The sequence below is a fragment of the Hoplias malabaricus genome, chromosome 16, assembly GCF_029633855.1.
Source record: "Hoplias malabaricus isolate fHopMal1 chromosome 16, fHopMal1.hap1, whole genome shotgun sequence".
Classification (NCBI taxonomy): Eukaryota; Metazoa; Chordata; class Actinopteri; order Characiformes; family Erythrinidae; genus Hoplias; species Hoplias malabaricus.
Genome location: NC_089815.1, coordinates 1,388,471 through 1,410,965, shown reverse-complemented (window position 1 = coordinate 1,410,965; position 22,495 = coordinate 1,388,471). Strand labels below are relative to the sequence as shown.

General features: G+C 48.9%; 1 protein-coding gene across 1 annotated transcript in view; it reads left to right on the top strand.

Annotated features, from left to right (window-relative positions):
• efl1 (elongation factor like GTPase 1) overlaps positions 1–22,495 on the top strand; it is a 62,952-nt gene that overhangs the window by 25,130 nt on the left and 15,327 nt on the right. Inside the window, exons 13-16 of the mRNA XM_066647499.1 lie at positions 797–912; positions 1,362–1,534; positions 1,718–1,853; positions 21,014–21,145. Coding sequence (XP_066503596.1) covers positions 797–912; positions 1,362–1,534; positions 1,718–1,853; positions 21,014–21,145 — 557 coding nt within the window. The remainder of the gene's footprint in view (positions 1–796; positions 913–1,361; positions 1,535–1,717; positions 1,854–21,013; positions 21,146–22,495) is intronic.

The following is a 22,495-nucleotide window of genomic DNA, read 5'->3' as shown; positions in this document are numbered from 1 at the left end:
TTCCGCCCTGACTTTCCCATGCAAATCAGACTCGGAAATTTGGACTTCTCCCACAACATCTGCGCCTCGGTTTTTCTCTGCGCTCCTCTGAGGCCTGGAGGCTGATGATAGGCTCCCGAGCGCCCTGCCGTCGCGAGGTCACCGGGGTGGTCCGGGGTGGTCCAGGAGACCCCGCGTGCCCTTGCTCTCTCCCACAGTGCCGGGTGAACGCTCCTCTCCCTCCACACTAGGGATGGACTAGTGAGGCTGTCTGGCAGCAGGTGGCACAGTTCTGGACAGGGAGGGCTCAGCTGGAGGGACCTTGCTCCTCACTCTTCAAATAGAATGTTATTTCACATAAACAAATGTCCAGAACTCTCTTGCTTTTGGAGGGTAGGAGACCACCTGCCCATCCCCCCTCTGGACTCCAGGGCAGTGCAGTTGAATTCAGTTACACTCAGCAACAGTAGGGGAGCCCAAGAGCCAAAATACCACATTTTACCTAGAGTTGCTTTAATTTTTCAGTCTTAAATTGGGGGGAAAACACAGAACAGTCTCTGGTGTTTTGTGTTGTGATTTTGGAAAGCTTTATTTTTTTTGTAAAACTTTTATTCTGAAAAAACTTGACTTTTATTCTTGAAAACTGTTTTTATGATTTTACCTTAAAAGCACTGAAGCGTTTCTCACACCCTGTACCTGATATTCCCAGTGTCCATTTTTCTGCTGACCACTGCCCACACGCGACTGTCCTGAAGGCAGCTACGGGCTGATCCCAGTGCATTGTGGGTCATGTGATTTATTTTCTTCCCCCCTGCAGGCCTCTGACTCAGGAGGAGATCGCTCAGCGACGGGAGACGGCGAGACAGAGGCACGCAGAAAGACAGGCAACCAATCAGAGCGCAGAAAACTCAGAGTCAGCCAACAGTAACACAGGCAAGCAGAGCTCTCTCTCTCTGTCTGTATCTCTCCTGTCTCTCTCTCTCTCTGTCTGTCTCTGTATCTCTTCTGTCTCTCTCTCTCTCTGTCTGTCTCTGTATCTCTTCTGTCTCTCTCTCTCTCTGTCTGTCTCTGTATCTCTTCTGTCTCTCTCTTTCTTTCTCACTTTGTCTGTGTCTGTATCTCTCCTGTCTCTCTCTCTCTCTCTCTCTCCTGTCTCTCTCTCTCTCTCTCTCTCTCTCTCTCTCTCTCTCTGTTTATGGGAGTTTTGGATCATGAATTGAATGCTTATTGCAAATAAACAAATGAATGAATAAAAAACAACTCAACAGTGGACATTTCTACTGATATCTGAGTAATTCAGTCAAATAAAGTCTGTCTAAAGTTTTCCTGTCTTTACATTGTTGTTTCTGTGTGTGTGTGTGTGTGTGTGTGTGTGTGTGTAGATGTCACTGCTCTCTGTGCTGAGACGGAGGCTCTTAGTGTGAAGCCCCCAGCTGATGAAGAGGAGAAAGAGCACTTCATCGCCTTTGCTCGCGTCTACAGCGGCGTCGTCCGCAGGGGACAGAAGGTCTTTGTCCTCGGCCCCAAATACGACCCGGCTCTCGGCCTCAGAACGGTGGGCTCTCCTGATCTCTGCTTTTGTTTTATTACCGATAAAAATGTAGATGAAGCTCTTTGTCCCAGATGAGCTCCCAGACATCAGCCATGTTTAAGGTGGAATGTAAAAATAGTGGAGATAAAGCTGCCTGTTATAGCCCTGACCTCACTCACCTCCACGTCTCTGATCCCCCCCCCCCAGCTTCCAGAGGGATGCTCTGCAGCTGACGCTGTGCCCTCCGTGCCTCACCTGTCCTGCTGCACCCTGGATCGCCTCTACCTGCTGATGGGGCGAGAGCTGGAGGATCTGGAGCAGGTTCCTGCTGGAAACGTTCTAGGTACATCACCCAGTTCCTAATGGACTTTATTTTCTGATCACAGAGCTGCTTTTCTCATATAACCACACCCCTATAAATCACATAACCACACCCCCAATAACTCACATGACCACACCCCCAATAACTCACATGACCACACCCCCAATAACTCACATGACCACACCCCCAATAACTCAAATGACCACACCCCCTATAAATAACATGACCACACCCCCTATAAATAACATAACCACACCCCCTATAAATCACATGACCACACCCCCTATAAATCACATGACCACACCCCTATAAATAACATAACCACACCCCCTATAAATCACATGACCACACCCCCTATAAATCACATAACCACACCCCCAATAACTCACATGACCACACCCCCTATATATTTCAGTGGCCGTGTCCTTTTTGTCTCTGGCAGCGAATACGTCCCAAAAGAAATGAAATATTTCCCTGAAAGCGCCGGCTCTGAGCCAGTCGTCTGCTTCTGGCCTTTAGTTCAGAACGTTGAACACGACCCAGACCCGATTACATCAGCAGGAGAGGAGCCTACAGACCCCCGACCACAAGAGTCTCACGGACGATTAGAGCGCGTCTCTTACCGCTCGTCTCAGGACGTTCTCAAGGGCGTCTCTCTCGATCGGGACGTGTTTCTGTCTCAAAGCGTCAGGGACAAAGTCAAACACACGTGAGCCAGAGGCTGTGAACCCTGCAGTGAAAACTCACTTCTCATTGATGTACATTAATGTGTGTGTGTGTGTGTGTGTGTGCACTGTGCTGAACTCTGATGAAACGCATTATCAGCTGCAGAAAGGGAGGATGTGTCTGGCGGGAGATCTAACACACTTCATATCTCTGATTCATGTCCAGGGTTTTTTTTTAACCCCCACACAGAGTGCGTCCAGTGACGGCCGAGCAATTAAACGTAATTTACGACCCCTAACATTCCTGCACTCCTCCGTGTGTGTGTGTGTGTGTGTGTGTGTGTGTGTGTGTGTGTGTGTGTGTGTGTATACAGTTCTCTCTTTATCTTTAGGTCCAAGTCTCTCATCCCTCATTTAATCACACCATCACTTAGTGTTTCTGTTTTCATTTCTGATTACACACACACACACACATTCTCTGTCTCACTGATGTCCTCACACATTCATTATCTCAGTCACATACACGCACGCACACACACACACACACACACATTCATACACTCAATCTCAATCTCTTAAGTTATATATATGTGTGTGTGTGTGTATAAAGTGTTTATATTATTTGGCTCATATAATCGTTTATCACGTTTTTTAATGTTACTCAGTACTGTACAAACCTGTACCATACAGCAGCCAATCAGAGCTCAGCTGCGGACCCTTCCACTGAGGCCAGGTCCCCCTCAGATCTCAGACTCTCTCCGTCTGTGTGTGGACCGTAACAGTCTCATAAAATTAATATTTTAACAACAGTACATTAATAAAGTTCATGATGCAGAGCAGTCGCTGGATACAGTCGGAGTGGGGGGGGTCAGAGTGGGGGGGGGGTAGATGTGTATTTTTTGTTGATGTCTGACTCTGAACCTGTGAGTCTCGGCTCTTTCTGCTTCTCTGCGAGAGACTGACCCCAGGCTCGGGCAGTGTTTATTTTATGAGCTGCTTTACTGTAAATTATAAATGAGGGAGACATTAATGTATCGACATTGTTGACTAATGCTGTCAGGAGGGGTGTGTGTGTGTGTGTGTGTGTGTGTGTAACTCTAGTCCATAAGCCGCTAAGACCTTGAGTGTGAGAGTGCTTTATTTCATAATTCAGTGCGGACGGTGGTCTCGGCCGGGGGTCTCAGAGCTGAATAGTGTTGAACAGAACTCAGTCCAGACACTGAGGAACATGGACTGTCTTTCATCACCCTGTTCTGTTCTTTCAGTGCCTTACAGCACCTTTATACACCTACCAGCCACAACATTAAAACCACCGCCTTGTTTCTACAGTTACAGAGTGTAGCGCTGCAGTGACACTGACGTGGTGGTGGTGTGTGAGTGTGTGTTGTGCTGGTGTAGAGTGGATCAGACACAGCAGTGCTGCTGGAGTTTTTAAACCCTGTGTCCACTCTCTGTCCACTCTGTGAGACACTCCTCCCTCGTTGGTCCACCTTGTAGATGTAGAGTCAGAGACAGTAGCTCATCTGTCGCTGCACAGTGTGTGTCGCTCGTCCTCTAGTCCTTCATCAGTGACACAGGACGCTGTCGGCTGGATGTTTTTGGTCGGTGGACTGTTCTCGGTCCAGACACTGAGGGGTTTAAAAACTCCAGCAGCACTGCTGTGTCTGATCCACTCTACACCAGCACAACACACACTAACACACCACCACCACGTCAGTGTCACTGCAGCGCTGAGTCTCTAAGACCCACGTATCTGATCTTTAAGACCGTGTTACACGGCTCTGGCAGGGAGAAGAAGAAAAGAAAACAGGAATGATAGAGAAGATAGGAGGGAGGGAAAGAAGGATGGAGGGAATGAGGGAGGGAAGGAAAAGCAAGGCACACATCATTTCACTTTAGGTTTTAATGCTCCGTGCAGCTGGTTAAAGCAGCAGATTCAGGAAATGAAAGAGTCAGAAGTGATCTCCGTCACACACTCCCTCTGCTGAGCTCATATCCATCATCACACACACACACACACACACACACACACACACTGCACCCTTTCAGGAAACTCCATCAGCTGCAAACTGCCCGTTTCAAACAGAAAATCAAATATATCAGTTTCTACTCGTTTTAAATGCGGTGAGAGCACATCGTACGTCGAAGTCCAAACGTTCTGTGGCCACCTGCTCTTTCTGGGCTTCTTCTGAAGTGAAGTGTATTCATTGGGAGCCTTTGCTCTTCTGGGACAGCTTTATATTAGATGTCTGAACTTTTCTGCGAGGATCTGATGGCATTCAGCCACTTCAGCGCAGTCAGGTGCTGGTGTTGGACGATTAGTTCTGGATCACAGAAGGTGCTCAGACTTGTTCTGAACGTACTGGATGACTCCAGAGAGCACAGCCCAGTGCTGTGGGGGGTGGGGGTGGTAGTTATACCCCTCCGGCCCGTGCTGGGTCATATGTGACTGCTCCAGAGCTCCAGAGGAACGGGGTCAGCCGGAGCAGTGGGTCTCTAATCGTCAGCTTGGAGACAGGAGGATCAAGAGAGGGAAGGCAACATGATCCCGGAGGAGCTACACAGACCACTGTTTCTGAGTCTATCCCTCAGACGCTGCGCCTCCAAACCAGAGAAAATGTCTCACACACACACACACACACACCACAAAAAGGAACGCGAACGAGTCCAGACCAAAGCAATCGATAGGTTCAGCAGAAAGCAGATGAACAAACAGAAGCTGATTATAGTCCACAGCGAGGAGGATTGACGCTGTGGGCCCTCGCTGACTGAAGAGTGTGTGTGCGGAGGGTTTGATGTGTGTGTGTGTGTGTCGGTGAGGAGCCACAATGCGAACCAGCTGCTCGTTCACTTTGGAGTCGACAGGGTTAGAGCTGCACAACGAGAGAAAGATGAATAATGCTGATTCAAGGCGGCGGCTTTTATGAAAACATTTGTTTTAAATTACCCTGTGTGTGTGTGTGTGTGTGTGTGTGTGTGTGTGTGTGTGTGTGTGTGTGTGTGTGTGTGTGTGTGTGTGTGTGTGTGTGTGTGTGTGTGTGTGTGTGTGTGTGTGTGTGTGTGTGTGTGTGTGTGTGTGTTGGTGACAGTGGCCTGCTTTACCCTCTGCCAGTTCCAACACACTCGTGTACACCCACTTGGTTTTGTATCGTATACAGTACTTTGCAAATTTGAAACACCAACTTTCATTAATTTAAAGGCAGTTAAGCACAAGTTAAACATTCAGATACATAGTCAATGTAGGGGTGTGTGTGTGTGTGTGAGAGAGAGAGAGAGAGAGACTCAAGGCTCTGTTACCAAACCAACCTTGACACACTTTTCCTCCGTTCTCCTCGTGAAACCCTCTCCTCTCTTTCTCTCACTGCTAATTGAACGCACCCCTGTTTTTCCCTTCCATTCTCATCTCTCCATCATTTTCTCCCTCCCTTTCTCTCCTCTGTGACCTACATTTTTGACTCTCCTGGTCGGTGCCAGGTTTGCTGTGTTTGCATCAACAGCCCTGCTTTGGAAACCGAAGAGAAAAATGTGCATTTCTTTTAGCTACATCTGGCAACTCGCCCTTAACCAATGGATGAGGTGTCCTCACTCTGGCAACCTTCAGCTGAGGTTCCGTTCGAGGTCTTGAAGCCTCCAGGTTTGGCAAAGCTAGGTTTTATTCTTGTATCCAGGAGTGAAACATCGCCAATCTGGCAACCTTTCACCACAGCATTGGATCTCCAGGTGAACACTGTCCTCGAGGTAGCAGTAAAGCCTACGCTGTAGCATGCGTTGCCAGGTTGGCTGTATTCACCCTCCCCCCACCCATTCCATATGTTCTTGGGTTTTTCTTTGTTTCCTTCTCTTCCACCTACACGTCCTTCCTTGTCCTTCCTTCTCCAATAGATGGCGATGGAGAGATGGACTTTTAGAAGCCTGGGTGCTTTGTTTGGCTTTTTGTGTGTGTGTGTGTGTGTGTGTGTGTGTGTGTGTGTGTGTGTGTAAGAGAGAGGCAGTGTGGACAACCTTTAAAAGAACAACAATAGCTTTAGCGCCCCCTATGCTTCCTGAAGTGTACTGCATTCTGTCAGAAGGACTGTGTGTGCACAATGAGAACATTGCACCCTTTAAATATTTAAATGTATGTATTATTCTTATATCTATAAAAGGTATAGAGTAGAGAAGGAGAAGATTAACAAACAAGCCTCGAAACAAAGAGAAGAAACATTCACAGATTTTTCATACAGTGTCTCAATCTCCTGGTTTCTTACAGGACCTAAGTGAAGCCATTCGGGGTGTAGTACGCTGCTGCATTTTACAAGGAGGGGATTTGTGGAAGAGGGAGAGAGAAAAGGAAGGAGAGGAGGAGAGGAGAGGTTTTGGACGCTGAGCCTGGAGCACAGATGCTAATGCTATTAAACAGAGACAGATTGCTGAGTGCAGTGATTTCAATCTTCGTTTCTCCACATGTCCTACAACACACACACACACACACACACACACACACACGTTCTAATGGTTCCATAAACTTTCTCCAACCCCCTCTTTCTTTTGGCCTTCAGTCACATTTTAAGAACACCCTTCAAACAAATGCCCCTGGGTTGCCAAATCTAGGAAATCTACACTCACTCAAATTTCCAAAGGAGTGATTGGCGTCTCTGCGTTGTATAAAGACGATGTGCTTTAGCCTAAAGTTCATTTTGGTTCAACTTTAACAGGAGAGTGCTTTATTACACCAACAAACAAATGATGCGCTGAATTCTGGAGCCGTCGTCTGTGCTCCGCCCACAGGTCTGTTGCCAGGTTGGGAATTTGAACAATAACCTGGTAAATGTGTCTCCTGTGAGGTTTTTATTCAGTCTGTTGAATTTAATTTCAGTAAATGACTGATATTTCACAGGGAAATGAATAGCTCCCCCTTGTGGAGAATCATCAGCCTGCTAAATGTGAGTGAGTGATGTTGGGTCAATTAAGTGCTTTCTAAATAACAGAGTGAGTTACACGGAAATCTGTTGATGAGTTTCTTTTGTAAAAACACACACACACACACACACACAAACACAGAGTTACTGCTCTGTAAGCTTCAGGCTGCTTTTGCTTGTTTGGGTGATTTTTATTTATTTATTTTTGGTGTGTGTGTGTGTGTGTGTGTGTGTGTGTGTGTGTGTGTGTTTTTAATATTTATGTATATTTTGTTATACAGACAGAGAAAAAAAGTGTGTGTGTGTCTCCATAAACATAACGGAGCTGGTTTTAATAAAACTGTGATGTTTATTCCTGGACGTAGCTCATCAGGCTAATGTTTAAATGTTGTGTTTGATTTTATACTTGTTGCGGCTGCGTGGAGTGGGTGAAGGATGATGTTACGCCTCACTGAGAGAATACTGACGCGTGCTGTTCCTCATCAGTAGTTTGTACTTTTTAAGAGCCCCTCATGGCCAGTTTATTGAGAACTGGGCCCCCTCCTCAGCTAAAACAAACTGGTCAGGATGTAAACAACCGTAGCGTAATAAAATAAAAACAAAAGCAGCACATGGCGGCACAGTGGAGCACTAAGTAGTTTCTCTGTCACAGCTCCAGGGACCTGTAGGTTGTGGGTTCGATTCCCGCTGCAGGTGACTGTCTGTGAGGAGTGTGGTGTGTTCTCTCTGTGTCTGCGTGGGTTTCCTCCGGGTGACTGTCTGTGAGGAGTGTGGTGTGTTCTCTCTGTGTCTGCGTGGGTTTCCTCTGGGTGACTGTCTGTGAGGAGTGTGGTGTGTTCTCTCTGTGTCTGCGTGGGTTTCCTCTGGGTGACTGTCTGTGAGGAGTGTGGTGTGTTCTCCCTGTGTCTGCGTGGGTTTCCTCCGGGTGACTGCCTGTGAGGAGTGTGGTGTGTTCTCCCTGCGTCTGTGTGGTTTTCCTCCGGGTGACTGTCTGTAAGGAAGGGTGGTGTGTTCTCCCTGTGTCTGCGTGGGTTTCCTCCGGGTGACTGTCTGTGAGGAGTGTGGTGTGTTCTCTCTGTGTCTGCGTGGGTTTCCTCCGGGTGACTGTCTGTGAGGAGTGTGGTGTGTTCTCCCTGTGTCTGCGTGGGTTTCCTCCGGGTGACTGTCTGTGAGGAGTGTGGTGTGTTCTCCCTGTGTCTGCGTGGGTTTTCTCCGGGTGCTCCCTCATAAGTGAATGTGTGAGTGTGTGTCGCCCTGTGAAGGACTGGCAATTCCTTTATACCCCACTAGTGGGCACACCTCACACTTTGAATACCCCTGCTCTAGACACTGCTGCAGCTACAGATTCATATAGAGCCCCCCCTGAATAAGCCCTATTCGTTTTAGCTGCGTGTTGTTGGTGAAAATGACTGACTGAAGTCTCCAGAGCTGAAGCTGGTGCATGTTCAGTGCCAGCTGTGCCCCGTCTGTGTCCGGCTGATAGTGGGTTTGGTCCTGATCTCTGTCTCCGAGGACGTCGTTAATAGACGCTTTAATGACGGTTTACCGGCTCGTTAGTAACACGTTAATGGGCTGCGATGTCACTCGCCCGAGATCAGGGGCCGACTCCAGAGGAGAGTCACTCCAGCCTTTTCCTCTCCTTTAATTCTCAGTTCCTTTGAAGGTGGAAGTGAAGTTGAAATCCATCTCCAACTTTTTATTGTGTTTTCGAGCTGATGTTAAAAAGTCTCTGCGGTTTTTAAGAGCTGTAAAAGTTGGGTCACTTTCCTCCTCTCACTCTGTTTATGTTCAGTGCCTGCCGTTTCTTGGGGGGTCTTTCTGCCGCTAAATTTATCCCTTTGTTCCTGGGCTGAGTGTTTTGGACCTGGCGGAGCGGCAGGTTTCCTCTAATAGCTCAGGGGAGTGCAGCTGTAGGCGTTTGCAGCTCAAGCAGAACAGCATTCTGGGAGATGGTCCAAATGCGCTAACCCCACCCCCACCCCCCTCCGACCCCCCTTCAGGAGCTCACTGACCCAGACCACCGTCGGAGAAGACCCCCAGACACACAGCTGTGGACTGGACAGAGTATTGATGAGATAAGACACTGTAGCCAAGTCCCAAACCTGTTCGGTCAGTGCTGGAACATGGCTGTGAGGTTTTGATGGCATTCAATCATGAGAACTGGGGCTAACACAACAGGCTAGGAGGAGAACACTAACTGCCCAGATGCCTGTGTCCGATAGCATTATGCTGAGTGATGGAGGATAAACAGGACACACACACACACACACACACACACACACACAGAAAGAGAGAAAGGGAGGACAGTTTTGCTCTCTCAGCTGTTTTTAATGTTGGTTACTGAGCTGTGTGTGTGTGTGTGTGTGTGTGTGTGTGTTTGAGAGAGACTGGACCTCATGATTGACTCTAATAGTGGATCTTTTCCATGGAATAACGCTTCACAAAGGAATAAAGAGGAATTGGGATTTTCCCATCCTCTGTTCCACTGGCGTTAAAGGAGCAGTGAGTCATCAACCAGTTTATGCTCCACACACAGGGTCCCGAAAAACTGAATACAGAGCCTCTGATGCATCCAGGCCACTTAGTGTCAGCGTAACGACTGTTTCATAACGTGACGGATGATGTTTGACATATCCCCCTCTTCCCCAACCCCCACAGCAGTGTTCTCCCCCTGTGTAAACAGCCCCTGTTCAGAACGCCCGCTTTCAGCACCTGTTCCTTTAAATGATAATGAGCCGCTCGCTGTTCACCCCGACCCCGAGCGCACAGCAGTGAGGAGCGAGGAGCAGAAGCTCTGGTTTTTAGCCGTTTTCACTCTGTTCTCTTTCTTCTCCGTTTTTACTCAGTGCTCTTATTTCTCCGCGCTCGTTGTGTCTGTTTTGTCTTTCCGCGCTCACAGCCCCGGGTCCAGCGCTGTGATTGGACAGACTCAGATGAGGGGGCGGGGTGATTCTAAACTCACTTGGTTTTATCTCATGTTTTCTGATGTTGTCCCCTTTAAATCTCAGCATTAGCTGATGTTTTCACCAGATTTAAGATGTTTTGACTTAATGAAATAATAATTCCTGTCGTGTAGAAGGCTCCTGATGCAGAAGCCCACCTTTTGAACCCTCTCTAACCTCTCTTCTCTCCGTGTGTCATTTGGACCCTGCTGCATTTCACTGGAAATCTGAGCCTGGTGATGGAAAACCATCCTGGATCTCCATCGTATCCTGGATTAACCTCTCCCTCCACACACACACACACACACACACACACACACACACACACACGGTGGTCTAGAAAGACTTCAGCTGTTCCCTAGGCTCCGGTGTCACTTGGGGGTTTCTGGAGGATGTGTGTTGTGTGTAAAGTGATACACTCCAGGCTTAAGTTATGATTAATCTCAGAGTAAGTTGTAAAATATGAGTTTGTGAGCTGTGTCTGAGACCTGGTTTAACCTGGTGACCTCTCACACACTTGCAGAGCAGTTTAGGTAATAGTGTGTGTGTGTGCATGTGTGCGTGTTCGTTTTTGTTTTTTTTTTATTTTTAGTTCTTATTAACAATACAAATAAAGGTGTTCCAGGTGGTTGCTATGCCTGTTGCTATGTTATTTCAGGTAGTTGCTAAGGTGCTCCAGGTGATTGCTGAGGTGTTGCTAACTGTGTGGTTTGAAGGTGTGCTGCTCTTTTCTAGGGAAATCGCCATGTTATTTCAGGTGGTTGCTAAAGTGCCTTACGCGGTTGCTATGTCCCCAGGTGCTTGCTATGGTATTGCCAACTGGTTGTCATGGTAACCCAGGTGTTTGGTATGGCGTTACTCATGTATCTGTATCATTGTGACATAGGAACAGTGCACAGTGAAAAGTTGGTTGCTATGTGTAAACCGTGCGTCAGTCGGGAATTGGAACGTAGCTTATATCTAACAACCTCAGGATGAAATATGTGGCAAATATCCGACTGAGAATTTATAGTAAAACGGAGGATAACAGTGCGGTTATAACATTAATTCACGTAAATGTATGTATAAATATGTCATTAATATTGAGATGTAATTTGAATACTTCCTTCCAAAAATACAGAGTTAACAGTATCTCACACAGGGCTCCTCCTCCGAACCTGAGGGAGTTATTAATGTCTCACTGTAGGTTGATGTATAAGGGCCTCAGGGGCCTCAGGAAGTCAGCGGTCGCTGGTGAGCAGCTCTCTGAAGTCTCTGGGTGTGAATTCTGATTGGCAGTGCCAGGGAAATGCCCTTTGTTTTGGGGCCCACTGCGTGGACCACCACCTGCTCACGTCCATATGGCCGAGACCCAGATGCCCTCAGCTCCCCTCCTCACCACACACACACACACACACACACACACACACACACACACACACACACGTCTCAACACAGGAGACGTCATTTCTTTCAGAATGAAGAGCCCATCAAACTCCTTCATAATGGGATCACTGTGTTTCTGAAAAGGACTAAAGTCTCGCAGTGACACTTTAGACACTGAACATGGCCAAGACCCGCCTCCTGCAGCAGGAACTGAAACTTGACTGACACATTAAAGGACCAATCACATTCTGGCGTGACGTGTGGAGGCAGTATTTCACGTCAGAGCCGCTACAAAACGCTATACGGGAGTGCGCATACGCAGAGGTACAGGGAGCCAATCAGAATGCAGCTGGCAGTATCCAGGCTGTGAGGCCAGATTAACGCACTGAAGGCATCAGAGTCTCCACCTACTTGTGGGCGGAGCATCTGTGGCTGAGGCTAACTTGAGTGTAACCTGTCGAAATCCACAGGATAGAACATAGATCTGCAGCGTAGAATGGTGTGTGTGTGTATCTATTTTGCAGGCTCAGCAGTATGACCTAAGTGGCCTCTGGGCAGTGATGTCACAGAAACCCTCTCTGTCTCTCTTGTTCTCTCTCTACCTCCTCTCTCTCTTTGTCTCTGTCTCTCTTTGTATCTGTCTCTCTCTCTCTCTCTCTCTCTCTCTCTGTCTCTCATTCTCTTAGTCTCTCTCTCTCCCTTTGTCTGTCTCTCTTGTTCTCTCTCTGTCTCTCTCTCTCTCTACCTCCCCTCTCTCTCTCTTTGTCTCTCTATCTTTATCTCTCTGTCTCCCTCTCTCTCTCTCTGTCCGTCTCCCTCTCTCTCTCTCTCTCTGTTTCTGTGTCCTTTTCTCTCTCTCTCTCTCTCTCTCTCTCTCTCTCTCTCTCTCTGTTTCTGTGTCCCTGTCTCTCTTTTCTCTCTCTCTCTCTCTCTGTTTCTGTGTCCCTGTCTCTCTTTTCTCTCTCTCTCTCTCTCTCTCTCTCTCTCTCTCTGTTTCTGTGTCCCTGTCTCTCTTTTCTCTCTCTCTCTCTCTCTGTTTCTGTGTCCCTGTCTCTCTTTTCTCTCTCTGTCTCTCTCTCTCTCTCTCTGAAGTGAATGTTAATGCTGCTAATCTGAACTCAATATGTAATCAATGCTGAGAGAATTGATCTGGTGCTGATTAGTTTTCCTTTCGTTTAAAGGTGGTTCTGTGTGTAACGTGTTTTTATCGACGTCTGTGAAAACAAGCGGCTGATCATTGACTGGAATTCCATTACAATCAGAGTGCGCTACGTTCTCACCACGTTCCACTCAAAAAGCAACTCATTTATGGTGCACACTTTTTTTGTCCCACAGCAGCGTAGCCCCGCCCACTCAGACTGAGGATATAAACCTCGTATCTCCAACATAGTGACTCTGAGGACGCTTAAGTGGAAGAATGATTCGATTAGCATCAGTTTGGATCTTTTCCAGTTGTTCTTTAGTGACTCTCTGTCTCTCTCCTCTCTCTGTCTCTCTCTCTCTCTCTCTCTCTCTCTCTCTCTCTCTCTCTGTCTCTTTCTCTGTCTCTGTCTCTCTCTCTCTCTTCTCTTTCTCTCTCTCTCTGTCTCTGTCTCTCTCTCTTCTCTTTCTCTCGCTCTCTCTCTTTCTCTGTCTCTCATGTTCTCTCTCTCTGTCTCTCTTTCTGTCTCTCTCTCTCTCTCTCTCTGTCTCTCTCTCTCTCTCTCTCTCTCTCTGTCTCTTTCTCTGTCTCTGTCTCTCTCTCTCTCTTCTCTTTCTCTCTCTCTCTGTCTCTGTCTCTCTCTCTTCTCTTTCTCTCGCTCTCTCTCTTTCTCTGTCTCTCATGTTCTCTCTCTCTGTCTCTCTTTCTGTCTCTCTCTCTCTCTCTCTCTCTCTGTCTCTCTCTCTCTCTCTCTGTATATTTGAGTTTATATTGAACAAATAAATGCCTGGATGAATAGCTTTAGAGAAGATTTTCTCAGATGCTGTGCCACGTGACGAGGGGAGCGTGTATACTCAGAGGTGGTGCAGTGTTTAGTGTGTGTGTGTGTGTGTGTGTGTGTGTGTGTGTGTGTACTAGGCTAATGTAATGTAATATTCAGTGTGTTTCTTGGCCAGAGGGCTGTAGTCTGCCCGGCTCCCCTCTGATCTTCTGCTCCACACACTGTCAGCTCCAGCTCCAGCTCCGTCTTCATGAGGGACTTTCCACTGCGGGACTTTCCGTCCAGCTCCAGCTCTCTGCTTCGTACGGAGCGCTTTTCCGTCCCTCCATACGTCCCTCAGGGAAAGACGGACTGGTTCTGGACGTCACGAGCGCTCTGGACCTCTTCTTTACTCTCTATAAATCCTCTGTGATGAAGGGTATTAATCAGGAGTGTATCCCTCCTTACTGCAGTAACAGGTTCCTCTCCTTATATCAGGAGCTGGAAGATCTCGCTGAAGGTTTTATTGCACTGTAAATTAGTTGAGAGTGTTCTTGTACTTAAAGCTTCACCTATGCACAGAGAAAAGCTTGAAATGACATGACGAGGCTCTGGAGCAGCTGCACATGAGCCAAACAAGGGCTACAAGGGCGTGAACCCCTCCAGCCTCGGACCGAGGGGCGGTGGAGCCGAGTGGTGGTAGTGATTCAGACCCCAGGACCGTCGGATGTTTACGTGGCGGAATGCCCTCAAATCCTCAGAGAAATGGTTCAGCGTCTGGAGTAAAGCCCTTCGAAGGTTAGAACACACTCCTGATTCGGACGCACAGCTGTGTGTGTTTTCTGAGTGAACAGAATTGTGGGTAATGTGGTGAGGCCTCAGAAAGAACAGAGCGGAACACGACTGGACTGTTTTTATTAACGCCCCGCGACACTCTGCGGTCCTTGTTTTGTTCTTTGAGTCTGAAGCGGCTGAAAAACCGCGTGACCCACAGGAGACGTGCTGCGTTAGTCACACAGCAGCGTTGAGGACGTTTCGTCATCTTTACAGCGTTGTTTTCTCACGACTAAAGCTTCAAACACTATCAGCACACCCTGTGAAACAAGACCCCAGTCAGTTCTCTGTGCGCCGTCAGAGTCAGAGTCAGAAAACACGAGACTTTAGAATGGCCCCGCCCCCTCGTCTGAGTCTGTCCAATCACAGCGCTGGACCCGTGTTTATGTGAGAGACAAAGACGAGATTAAACTCAGCAAAACAGACACAACGAGCGCGGAGAAATAAGAGCACTGAGTAAAAACGGAGAAGAAAGAGAACAGAGTGAAAACGGCTAAAAACCAGAGCTTCTGCTCCTCGCTCCTCACTGCTGTGCGCTCGGGGTCGGGGTGAACAGCGAGCGGCTCATTATCATTTAAAGGAACAGGTGCTGAAAGCGGGCGTTCTGAACAGGGGCTGTTTACACAGGGGGAGAACACTGCTGTGGGGCTCGTGGGGTTTGGACCAAAGCAGGTCACAGACGTTTCCACTGTGGAGAAGAGGGAGATTATGGGCTCTTTAAATGATAATGAGCCACACGTTACTCACCACAGAGGGAGCAGCAGCACTAAGCAAGGCACAGAGAAGAGTCACACTTTATGGAAAGCTATTTAATTTTGTAATTTCTTGCTCTTGTAACTCATCCACAACAGAATTGTCTTTGTTTCGTACACAACAGTTGAGTAAGAACCGTCAGCAAGTTCCACCAAACAGCCTTTAGTTTTATTACGCGTCCTAGTCCTCAGTAATGTCTTTTCAACACTTTAAACATTTACAGAGCTGCTGAGGCTTAGCATAACCGCAACCTTTAGCGCTGATAATGGTTTAATATATGGAACGAAACGTTCTCACAGTCACCACAGCTTCAGCGTTTCCTCTTCTCCTCATTAACATTTAGCCTCAGTGTTTAACGTGTCATGGAATTAATTACACGCAGCTTTGGGACGAGGGGTCTTTAAAAAAACAACCTCACACAAAGACTACTGTACTCAATGAAACAGGCTGAGAGTGTGTGTTAGAAACACTTAGCCAGACAGAGGTATTGTTCTTCCCTCTCACACACACACACACACACACACACACACACACACACAGCTGAGAGAGGGAGCAGCTGCCAGAGGCTGAGAGCTGTTTTATATAACTCTGCCTCAGCCAACTTTATACTGTTTCTGTGGTTTTCAGGAGATATCTCTTGCCTTGGATCATTGAGATCTCTCTCTCTCTCTCTCTCTCTGTGTGTGTGTGTGTTTCACTCTTCAGTGTCTTAAACTTCACTCTTCAGCCTCTTAAATCAGTTCAGTAATATGTACAATATATATTCACACACTGCAGTGACACTGACGTGGTGGTGGTGTGTTAGTGTGTGTTGTGCTGGTGTAGAGTGGATCAGACACAGCAGTGCTGCTGGAGTTTTTAAACCCCTCAGTGTCTGGACTGAGAACAGTCCACCGACCAAAAACATCACTCCAGAGAACACGGTTCCACTGTTCCACACACCAGAGGAACCCCATCACTCCAGAGAACACGGTTCCACTGTTCCACACACCAGAGGAACCCCATCACTCCAGAGAACACGGTTCCACTGTTCCACACACCAGAGGAACCCCATCACTCCTGAGAACACAGTTCCACTGTTCCACACACCAGAGGAACCCCATCACTCCAGAGAACACGGTTCCACTGTTCCACACACCAGAGGAACTCCATCACTCCAGAGAACACAGTTCCACTGTTCCACACACCAGAGGAACCCCATCACTCCTGAGAACACAGTTCCACTGTTCCACACACCAGAGGAACCCCATCACTCCAGAGAACACGGTTCCACTGTTCCACACACCAGAGGAACTCCATCACTCCAGAGAACACGGTTCCACTGTTCCACACACCAGAGGAACCCCATCACTCCAGAGAACACGGTTCCACTGTTCCACACACCAGAGGAACCCCATCACTCCAGAGAACACGGTTCCACTGTTCCACACACCAGAGGAACCCCATCACTCCTGAGAACACAGTTCCACTGTTCCACACACCAGAGGAACCCCATCACTCCAGAGAACACAGTTCCACTGTTCCACACACCAGAGGAACCCCATCACTCCAGAGAACACGGTTCCACTGTTCCACACACCAGAGGAACCCCATCACTCCAGAGAACACGGTTCCACTGTTCCACACACCAGAGGAACCCCATCACTCCTGAGAACACGGTTCCACTGTTCCACACACCAGAGGAACCCCATCACTCCAGAGAACACGGTTCCACTGTTCCACACACCAGAGGAACTCCATCACTCCAGAGAACACGGTTCCACTGTTCCACACACCAGAGGAACCCCATCACTCCTGAGAACACAGTTCCACTGTTCCACACACCAGAGGAACCCCATCACTCCAGAGAACACGGTTCCACTGTTCCACACACCAGAGGAACTCCATCACTCCAGAGAACACGGTTCCACTGTTCCACACACCAGAGGAACCCCATCACTCCAGAGAACACGGTTCCACTGTTCCACACACCAGAGGAACCCCATCACTCCTGAGAACACAGTTCCACTGTTCCACACACCAGAGGAACCCCATCACTCCAGAGAACACAGTTCCACTGTTCCACACACCAGAGGAACCCCATCACTCCAGAGAACACAGTTCCACTGTTCCACACACCAGAGGAACCCCATCACTCCAGAGAACACGGTTCCACTGTTCCACACACCAGAGGAACCCCATCACTCCAGAGAACACGGTTCCACTGTTCCACACACCAGAGGAACCCCATCACTCCTGAGAACACGGTTCCACTGTTCCACACACCAGAGGAACCCCATCACTCCAGAGAACACGGTTCCACTGTTCCACACACCAGAGGAACTCCATCACTCCAGAGAACACAGTTCCACTGTTCCACACACCAGAGGAACCCCATCACTCCTGAGAACACAGTTCCACTGTTCCACACACCAGAGGAACCCCATCACTCCAGAGAACACGGTTCCACTGTTCCACACACCAGAGGAACTCCATCACTCCAGAGAACACGGTTCCACTGTTCCACACACCAGAGGAACCCCATCACTCCAGAGAACACGGTTCCACTGTTCCACACACCAGAGGAACCCCATCACTCCAGAGAACACGGTTCCACTGTTCCACACACCAGAGGAACCCCATCACTCCAGAGAACACGGTTCCACTGTTCCACACACCAGAGGAACCCCATCACTCCTGAGAACACGGTTCCACTGTTCCACACACCAGAGGAACCCCATCACTCCAGAGAACACGGTTCCACTGTTCCACACACCAGAGGAACCCCATCACTCCAGAGAACACGGTTCCACTGTTCCACACACCAGAGGAACCCCATCACTCCAGAGAACACGGTTCCACTGTTCCACACACCAGAGGAACCCCATCACTCCAGAGAACACGGTTCCACTGTTCCACACACCAGAGGAACCCCATCACTCCAGAGAACACGGTTCCACTGTTCCACACACCAGAGGAACCCCATCACTCCTGAGAACACGGTTCCACTGTTCCACACACCAGAGGAACCCCATCACTCCAGAGAACACGGTTCCACTGTTCCACACACCAGAGGAACTCCATCACTCCAGAGAACACGGTTCCACTGTTCCACACACCAGAGGAACCCCATCACTCCAGAGAACACGGTTCCACTGTTCCACACACCAGAGGAACCCCATCACTCCAGAGAACACGGTTCCACTGTTCCACACACCAGAGGAACCCCATCACTCCTGAGAACACGGTTCCACTGTTCCACACACCAGAGGAACCCCATCACTCCTGAGAACACGGTTCCACTGTTCCACACACCAGAGGAACCCCATCACTCCTGAGAACACGGTTCCACTGTTCCACACACCAGAGGAACCCCATCACTCCTGAGAACACGGTTCCACTGTTCCACACACCAGAGGAACCCCATCACTCCTGAGAACACGGTTCCACTGTTCCACACACCAGAGGAACCCCATCACTCCTGAGAACACGGTTCCACTGTTCCACACACCAGAGGAACCCCATCACTCCAGAGAACACGGTTCCACTGTTCCACACACCAGAGGAACCCCATCACTCCTGAGAACACGGTTCCACTGTTCCACACACCAGAGGAACCCCATCACTCCAGAGAACACGGTTCCACTGTTCCACACACCAGAGGAACCCCATCGCTCCTGAGAACACAGTTCCACTGTTCCACACACCAGAGGAACTCCATCGCTCCAGAGAACACAGTTCCACTGTTCCACACACCAGAGGAACTCCATCACTCCAGAGAACACTGTTCCACACAGCAGAGGAACCCCATCACTCCAGAGAACACAGTTCCACTGTTCCACACACCAGAGGAACCCCATCACTCCAGAGAACACAGTTCCACCGTTCCACACACCAGAGGAACCCCATCACTCCAGAGAAAACAGTTCCACTGCTCCACACACCAGAGGAACCCCATCACTCTAGAGAACACAGTTCCACTGTTCCACACACCAGAGGAACCCCATCGCTCCAGAGAACACAGTTCCACCGTTCCACACACCAGAGGAACTCCCTCGCTCCAGAGAACACAGTTCCACCGTTCCACACACCAGAGGAACCCCATCGCTCCAGAGAACACAGTTCCACCGTTCCACACACCAGAGGAACCCCATCGCTCCAGAGAACACACTTCCACCGTTCCACACGCCAGAGGAACCCCATCGCTCCAGAGAACACAGTTCCACTGTTCCACAGCCCCACACTGACTTTAGATGGACACTACATTGCGCCGCACTTTCTCTGAGAGCCTTTTTCTTCCACAGACCCTCACTCTAGGGCAGTGTAATTAGGACGAAAGCCAGACTCCTGGCTGTGCTCCAGCTCTCAGAACTGTGTGGTAGAAAGGAAACAGCCGGCTGGAGGCGATAACCTTTGACTTCTCACCTCTAGCCGTCCTCACAGAAGCAGAGCGGGGTTTTTATTTGTGCGGCGAGCTTCTTGTGTCTTGCCAAGAAACGACTGCACAGAGAGGAAGGAAACTCTTCTGTTTGTTTACAGAGCAGCCGTCCTGGCTTCCGGAGCCGCTGGTTTATCTCCCGCCGTACAGTAGAGTACAGTACAGACGGAAGCCGGGCATTAAACCCCTCACTGTACATGACGCTCTCAATGTTTATCGCTTCAGCACTGCTCCATGGGGAGTTTTAAAGGAGACACGTTATGATAACTCCCTTGTTCAGCGCATGTTCACATTATTGTGTGGAGCCCACCAGCCCACACACTGTGAAACAAGCCCCTCCAGGCAGGTTTGTGTGTGCTCTGAGTCAGAAAACCCTGGATAAAACGAGCCGTTCTGAATCTGCGCCGCTTCTGACGTCAAGTGCAGAGACTTTAGAATAGCCCCGCCCCCTCGTCTGAGTCTGTCCAATCACAGCGCTGGACCCGCTTGTTAAACACAAAACAGACACAAGGAGCGTCGAGAAATATCAGAGAAAACAAGAACGGAGAAGAAAGAGAACAGAGTGAAAACGGCTAAAAACCAGAGCTTCTGCTCCTCGCTCCTCACTGCTGTGCGCTCGGGGTCGGGGTGAACAGCGAGCGGCTCATTATCATTTAAAGGAACAGGTGCTGAAAGCGGGCGTTCTGAACAGGGGCTGTTTACACAGGTGTTAATGTCCGTAAACCTCGCTCGGTCTGTGGTGATGTCACGGCTGAGATGCTGCCCTCGTGAGAGGAGTCTCCAACACGATTAGTGCTAAGCCTCTTTTATTAGCAGCGACTCTGCGGCCTCCAGGTGCCTCTTTAATAAAGTCGTCTAGCCACTATGGTGTCTGACTCACCGCACAGTTACTGACCCGCCGACCCCTCCCAGACTGCAGCTCTCTGAGTGGGGCCTGCTGGGATCCGAGGGGCCGGCGATAAAACAGGCTTCGGTCACTAAGAGTGGAGAGGTCAGACGACCGCCCCCGGCGCTCGGAGACGGTGAAACGCTCACCGGACGAGTCAGAGACGGAAATGTGTTTTTCTTTCTTCTGCCGAGTTCTATATTTAACAGCTCCGTCTGTGCATTAGAGACCACCAAGCCGAAAAGAAACATCTGCAGCTGAGTGTATACAACATACAGCTCACACAATCACCCAGACACTCTCTCTCACACACACACACCTGTAGACAGTTTCACACACTCATTCACTCACTCACACACTCACCCAGTGTCTTTAACTCACTCAGTCACTCGCACAGTGTCCCCCAGCTTGGGGGGGGGGGGGGGGCACTTACAGACAGTGACCCGAGCTGGGAATCAAACCCAGGACCCCGGGACACTCCCACACTGTTCCTAAGGCTGTTGTGTTGATGTCTCCGCAGGGATTGGAGGACTGGAGGATTTTATCCTGAAATCTGCCACAGTGTCCACTTCTCCAGCCTGCCCCCCCTTCACCCCTCTCAACTTTGAGGCCACGCCCATCGTCAGAGTTGCCATCGAACCCAAACACCCCAGTAAGTGTTTTGGAACACACACACACACACACACACACACATTTTTACAGGAGTGTTAACTGTTGTGTGTAGATCAGTGCACTCTAATTCAGCCAATCAGACACAAGTTCCCAATTTAGTAACCGCCCTCTGATGACTCCTCCCAAATGTACGTTTTATCACGATCACGATTACGATTAATGAACGATTATTTTGTTGTTGTATATGTTCCCCCTCACGGTTCAGTGACTGTAAATATGCTCCAGTGTTAAAGCTGGGATATTTTTCTCTAATGGCTCTTTGAGCACTGTTTATATTTGGTGTTTTTTTCTTAGGATTTACGTTAGACTTCTTTTGGTTCAGTGTCGTGTTAATTAAAGTCAACACAGAGCACGTCCAAACCACAGACGCTGTGTTTTTCCAGTCGCTCCTTCGGCCTCAGCGTTTAGGTTGCTTCCACCATGTGGCAGATAGGGGCCAGAATCACGTGACAGTACGTGAACACACAGTGGGGACGAAACAGGATAAAAATAAGCAGTAGAATCGATATAGAGTACAGAGTGTGTGCAGCAGCACCCCCTACAGTTTAGTTCCACTGTGAGTTCTGTCTCCCGCTGCTGGAGAAATGGGCGGAGACTAGTGAAGGATGGTGATTGGTCGGTGGGTCGTCATGTAATCAAGTGCGTCTTGTGATTAAACAAAATGTCCATTTGCCACCATTTCGAGCGCCGCACTTGGGTCTGCATCCGTGAATTATTTGTAGAACGAACCACGGGGGACCACGCTGAGAGCTTTCTCATAATTAGAAGTGTGTTTCTCTACCACACACACACACACACACACACAGTGATGCCTCAGAAATGTGAGGACGCTGGCTGTTCTGACCCAGCAAAATAAAGAAAATCCTGGCTGTGAAACGCTGAGAGTCTGTCCATCTGTGTGTGTGTTGTCTTTCCAGAGAGGAGTGTGAACGCGCTGTAGACTGTCAATACACACTTTAATAACACTTCATTCTGTGCTTTAGTCTCTTAGGAAACGTGAAGCCACATTTTCAGATTCAGAAGCTGAGTTTTCACCTACGTTTTGTTCCTTTAAAGCTCTTTATCATGTATTTTAATAGCAGTGTGTAACAGAGGAGGCGTTTTCTTCAGGGCTCTTCTCCGAAGCTGAATCCCGGAGGTTGAATAATTACATCCTTGTAATACGTCCTTAAAGCAGCAGTCAGTAATTTTCAGCGCGGGTTCCTCTTCACTTTATTAAATCGTCTGTGGTCTGGGTTTCAGTGCTGTACTTGAGGCTGTGTCTTCAACACAGACGCCCTCCTTATGGGGGACCCGCTCTATGGACCATAAACTGGTTCCTCGGCGCCCG